The sequence below is a fragment of the Asparagus officinalis genome, chromosome 5 (assembly GCF_001876935.1).
Source record: "Asparagus officinalis chromosome 5, Aspof.V1, whole genome shotgun sequence".
Lineage (NCBI taxonomy): Eukaryota > Viridiplantae > Streptophyta > Magnoliopsida > Asparagales > Asparagaceae > Asparagus > Asparagus officinalis.
In genome coordinates, this window is record NC_033798.1 from 55,600,140 (window position 1) to 55,606,301 (window position 6,162).

At 38.5% G+C, this 6,162-nt stretch overlaps 1 protein-coding gene across 1 annotated transcript; it reads right to left on the minus strand.

Moving 5' to 3' along the window:
* Positions 203–1,711, minus strand: LOC109841845. Its single transcript, XM_020410780.1, has one exon. It carries the CDS (start codon positions 1,709–1,711, stop codon positions 203–205), a length of 1,509 nt encoding a protein of 502 aa, XP_020266369.1.

Below are 6,162 nucleotides of genomic sequence, written 5' to 3' on the forward strand. Positions count from 1 at the left end.
ATTGTAATACGAGACGCAGGCAACTCTAATCGGTCGTTTTCGACATTTTTTGGCTGCAGTTCCTCTCTAATGTTCAATGCAGTTAGATCTCGACGAGCTCGTAGATCATCCTTTGATTTATTAGCATCTTGCAACAGTGTGGACAAAAGATTATCACAAATATTTTTTTCAATGTGCATAACGTCCAAGTTGTGACGTATTTTTAGCTCTTTCCAATAGGGGAGTTGAAAAAAATGCTGAATTTTGTCCATCCTGAAGGTAATTTTACGACTTCAGCCCCATCACTCACCACTTGTGCTTGTCTCTTTCGTTTTGGTATCCTTTTGTTAATACGCAAGTTCCTTACTCCAAGTAAATCTTCTTTCGAATAGCGCTTCTTTCCAAACCTGACAGCAGGGAACCTCTCAAGCAAATGTACAATCTGATCTCCACCTAATGGATGCGGAGCATCTCTCTTCTCAACAGTACCATCAAAAAACTTGCTCCATTTTTTTGTTCTGTACCTGTGTTTTATGTTCAACCACCTTCTATTAAACCAATAACAAAACTTTCGACTGTGCTGCAGATAAAGACCTTTGAATTCTGGACCACACACTGGACATGCATATGTTCCCTTTGTAGACCAACCTGAAAGATTCGCATAGGCTGGAAAATCATTAATTGTCCATAGTAAAATAGCACGTAGTCTGAAAGACTGCTTTGCATGAGTATCATAAGTCATAACCCCTTCAGTCCAGAGTTGTTTTAACTCATCAATTAGCGGTTCTAAAAACACATCTATGTCATTGCCTGGTGCATGCTTGCCCGGTATCAATAATGAAAGTATCATATACGGTTGTTTCATGCAAAGCCAAGGTGGTAAGTTGTAAGGCGTTAATACCACAGGCCATGTAGACCAACCAGAACTCATTATCCCAAATGGATTGAATCCGTCGCTAGACAAACCTAGTCTAACATTCCTGCACTCATTCGCAAACCAAGGAAAAGTTCTATCCATATGCTTCCACGCCTCTGCATCAGCCGGATGTCTGATTTTACCATCATCAGTACGTTCTTCCATGTGCCACCTCATTTGCTTAGCAGTGTCTTTATTCATATACAACCGTTTTAGCCTTGGTATTAAGGGAAAATGACGCAGGACCTTTGCTGGAATCTTCTTTTGCTTAAGCATAGACCTTGTTGTCCCATGTGTTGAATAATTTTTGCGTTGTACCCACCGTGATACTCCACAAATTGGACACTCCTGAAGATCTTTTTTATCTTTATGGTAGAGGATACAATCATTAGGGCATGCGTCGATTTTATTGTAATCAAGTCCTATAACGGAAACAATCTTCTTTGCGTTATCATAATTTTCTGGTATGCTCTCTTTTCCATTTGGAATGACTTTTCTCAGCAACACAAGCAACATATTAAAATATTTATCTGCCATTCCACTAAGAGACTTTATACGCAAAAGACGCAGCATAAATGATAACCTGGTGAACTCGGTGCAACCCTCGTACAGATCATTTTCATTGTCGTCTATTAATTTCATTATCTGCGCCAGCTCCTCATGATCAGTCACGCCTTCATTTCCTGACTCGTCAGCATCCTCGGCATAATCAGATTGATCTATATTAGGAACTGTTAACATATCCGTGAGCATCGTATGTGTATCATCTATTCTCGTATCATCTATTCTCCCACCGGACGTACCGGTATCCGCCATCAGTTCCATTTCTTCAAGACATCCTTCCCCATGAAACGTCCAATATTTGTACTCCTCATGAAATCCGGATATTAAGTGTTTCTGTAAATCACTTTTATCCACCAACGCCCTATTTTTACACCAACAGCAGGGACAATACACGACATCACTATTTAACTTCCGTGGGTCTGCCAAGGCGTACTGTATGAATTGATTTATTCCATCTTTATATCGACTATCCCTCCATCTATCAATACGAGGAATATCGATCCATGATTTGTCGGGAACTATCCTCATAGATCTGTATGATATTAAGCATAATTAGGTAATGTGAATTTTTATTAGTAACGCATCAAATTAAAAGGTTGCGTGATATTAACTTTCTTCACGACATCAAGGAAATTTTAATTATAATATCGGAGGGAAAATTACCAAAACATAAATTATGTGGGAGTAAAATCTAATGCTCATATTTGAAATAAGACAATTTAACGACTGTCATAGGAAATGGACCTATCCCATTAGGAATATAGTAGTGTCTACAACTACCTTTATATATTTTAAGCGTATTTATTTCTTGAAAATTTCGGCAGCACCTACCCGTAGTTCTCCGAGTACACTGTGCGGATGTTATAATGCGTATCAATCATCGATAATAAATCGATTATAGATCGATACGTAGAACAACATACGCTTATTGTACACGGAGAACAATGCGGTACGTGTTATCGAAATTTATAAGGAATAAAAATGCATAAAGTATACAAAGATAGATGATACACTACTGTATTCCTAACCTGTACGAGAAGGGGACTCCTCCCCGGACAGATCTAATAATTATTGCATGTATATCATGCTCCTAACATAAATCACGTTATTCCCTTTAGTTGTAAAAAGTATTTTCACATCCTAAAATAGAATTACGTGAGTTTATATCAGAAGAGATTCACATCCAACATTATTAGACGGGAAACTAGGGGTAACGACTTTTGATTCTTAAATCATGATATATAACACAATAAAACTTGTAATTACCCACAAGAGAATAAATTAACCAAAAAAGAAAAAAGACCTAGAGAGTAAATTAGCAGCTGGTCAACTGTATCATATGACGCAGGTTATCTGATAATTGTTCAAACTCACCGCATGCATTCAAAGTTCAAAGTCCAAAAACTTTATATATCTAATGACTAATTACATATTGATGGTTGAACTTCAAATGATGCAGATAGTATAGCATACATATTATATATCATCAAGTCAAATTGATTTGATAACTATTGTTCTTAATGAACTTTTCTCTCAGAAAGGTGGAATTAAGGTAAGGTCAAATTCTGTTACCAAAGTTACTTATGTCGTTATTTTCTTCATGAACTTTTCTCTCAGAATAGCGCTATCTCTGAACCAATTTAGAGATGAACTTCATACAAAAATTATTTCAGTAGCGATTGCACTTTAGACTAAAAACTGTCATGCTATAAGTCCACTTTATTACAGCATATGCTTAATTTTGTTTAAGTCTGTATGTTAAACTTTACAAATAAAATGAGACTCAACTAGATTACAGCTATTTGTAAATATCAGCCAGCTTGGTCATTTTACAACTAATTATTCGTTTTACAACTAATTATGTATAATTCTATACACCAAAATGCGATAATGACCAAAAATTACCGCTTGGATCTCCTGCAATGCAATCCAACAAAACGTAAGACTCACTTAGACCTCCTTCGCTGCAATCCAAGAAATCAGATCTCAAATTAGTAAAAACAACAAAACCTAAAATCAGAAAAAAAAAATAAAAAAACCAAAGGAATCATACGCTGACGGGTGAGGAGACGAGAGAGCTCAGGCGACCCCACTGTTCGAAAAACCAAAGGAATCATACGCTGACGGGTGAGGAGACGAGAGAGCTCAGGCGACCCCACTGTTCGAGTCGGCGACGGGGCGGTGCGGCGGCGAGCTCCAAGGTCGACGGCGAGCTCGATCGGGGCCACAGACGGTGGAGTCGAAGAGGGGGAGGGGAAGGTGATGGCGCGGGCTAGGCTGGCCGCGAGAGTGAGGTGTTCGCCGGCGACGAGTGGCTGAGCTGAGAGAGGGGAACGAGGGCGCGCGGCGGCGAAGAAATTAGGGTTTCTGTGGAACAGGATTTCGTCAGCGAGAGATTTATAAAGTAAACATCGCTGACGGGGTTCCCGTCAGCGATATTTACATCCCGTCAGCGATGTTTTCATCGCTGACGGGAATCAAGACTCGCTGACGGGAACATCGCCGACGGGAATTCCCGTCAGCGATAAAAACAACGCTGACGGGAGTTTCCCGTCAGCGATGTTGCCGTCAAGGAAACCCCAATTTCCACTAGTGGGTGTCAGCACGAGACTGAACATCAAGTTCTATAGAACATACTACTCGTATATAATAAGAGTTTGACATGATGACTCAAGCTAGCCCGCCACCTACATTCATATCTCAAGGTTAACCCACCAGGCAAGAGGTAGCCATGGATTCAACCCCAATTCCAAAGAAGAAGTGAACTAACCCTTTAAAGGGGTTGAAAGAGGCTTATTTTTATGATCAAATTTTCTCTCCACGCAAGGTTAGCCCATGTGAGATTAACTTAGTCATACGAGCATTTAATGTTGCAGAGCACTTTACAACTTAAAAATGGCATAGGGTTCAAAATGGTGTCAGGTACAGCAGCACTATCAACCTTGCATTGCCACACATGGTTATAAAAGTAATATTTGGACTGTTCTAAGTCACATGGTGTTCTACTTGTGCTCCCATTGCACCCTTAATTTGTTATCTATTATCTAACACAGGTCAACATTAATGATAAGTCGTTCTATGTCATGAGCTAAGCGCTCATGCGGTGTTGAGTGATATGAGGAGTTAAGGCTCTTTTGAGCTTGTTTTTAAATTAGGATTATGTAGTTGTATATTCTTAGCCAATTTGTGGATTCTTTTATTTTTTTTTTATTCCATTGATCATATTGAATAACCAAAATGGCGTTGGTAGGATCCGCACTTTTATTTTGGTGATTTTATTGAACAGTTTGCATGTTTTGATTATCAACATCCACCGACGTGTATTAGAAATAATAGTTCTATGGATTGTAGACGAAGGAAGGTACAATAATATTGAAACATCTAAACACTTTCAATAACACCTGATAGAGTTAGTAATGATAAAGTCAAAGCTTGAAGATATGGACAAGACAATGATTCTCCAAAACTCTCTTCTCAGAAGTTATTAACATTTGAACACATCATTGTGTGTAGGCAAGGACAAATTCACAGGCTAAGCAATGTTTTTTTTACTAAGGAAAGGATAACGTGAAGAAAAAATGCTTCAAGCGGCAAGAGTTGAGGAGGAAAAGATGGAGAATCAGATGGCCTACTCGTCGTATGAATCGAGTATCTAGGAAAATTAAGGAATGGACGCATTTGCGGTTTTAGAGGATGAAAGCCAATGCATTGAGGTGTTGATGGCTTCCAAAAATAACACCTTTTATGGCAGTTGGATATTTAATTCTAGAACATCGGCTTATATATATTTCCAAACAAGTCTGTTTGACTCCTTAGTGCAAGGAGTTAAGGAGATTGTCTACATGATGGATGACATGCGATGCGACATCATAGGTGTAGGAACAATCACAGTGGTTGGAAGAAGGCGGAGCAAGATCACCTTTGAGAATGTTTATTTAATCTCAAAGGTGAGAAATATCAAATATCTATTGGTGCGCTTGACTCTATGGGCTACCAAACCTAAGTGCACAAAGGAGTCATTACAATATACCACAGTAGGAATCTTAGAAAAAAATATTGAAATGGCTTGTATCATATATTTGAAGGAACCAGTTTACATGGCGGAGGTTTGTCTTCAAGAGGGTGTACGGCCATGAGGAAAAGATGCTGGTGACAAACATAGGATCCAATGGAGAGTCAAAATGGGAGTTCAATTCCAAGTAGAGGAGTCCAGATGAAAACCATAAAAAGTTGACAATTGGGCTTGCAGAGTGAAGTAATGGAGGTGTCAAGTCATTAGAAGGCTTGTTATTACCCTCTACTGTTTTATAAGTTTGTAATAGAAGGTTACAAAGAAGGATCGATGTCTAGGGTGCTACATACAAGCCTAAGGTGGAGATTGTCGGGAAATAGCCTTTAATTTTGGGAAAATCTAGTTAGACTTGTATTGGGGATTAAATTTGATTGGTAAGAATCAATTATAATTTGAATTGAATTCAAATTGGAAGAGAATTAGAATTAATAATCCAAGTCAAAAAGGAGTCCTACATGAATTCAAGAGAGGGTAAAGCTCTTTAGATAGCCCTTGAGATGTTCATTATAAATTAAACCATAGGATAAAGTCAAGGAAAAGTACAAATTGTAAGAGAGAAGTAGAGAGGGCTAAGGAGAGAAATCTAGGATTTTGAGATATATTTTGATGATATTGGGAGAGATTTTCTTGT

What these genes read in the sequence shown, in the direction of transcription:
- LOC109841845 (XM_020410780.1), bottom strand. Translation starts at nt 1,711, where the DNA reads ATGGCGGATACCGGTACGTCCGGTGGGAGAATAGATGATACGAGAATA.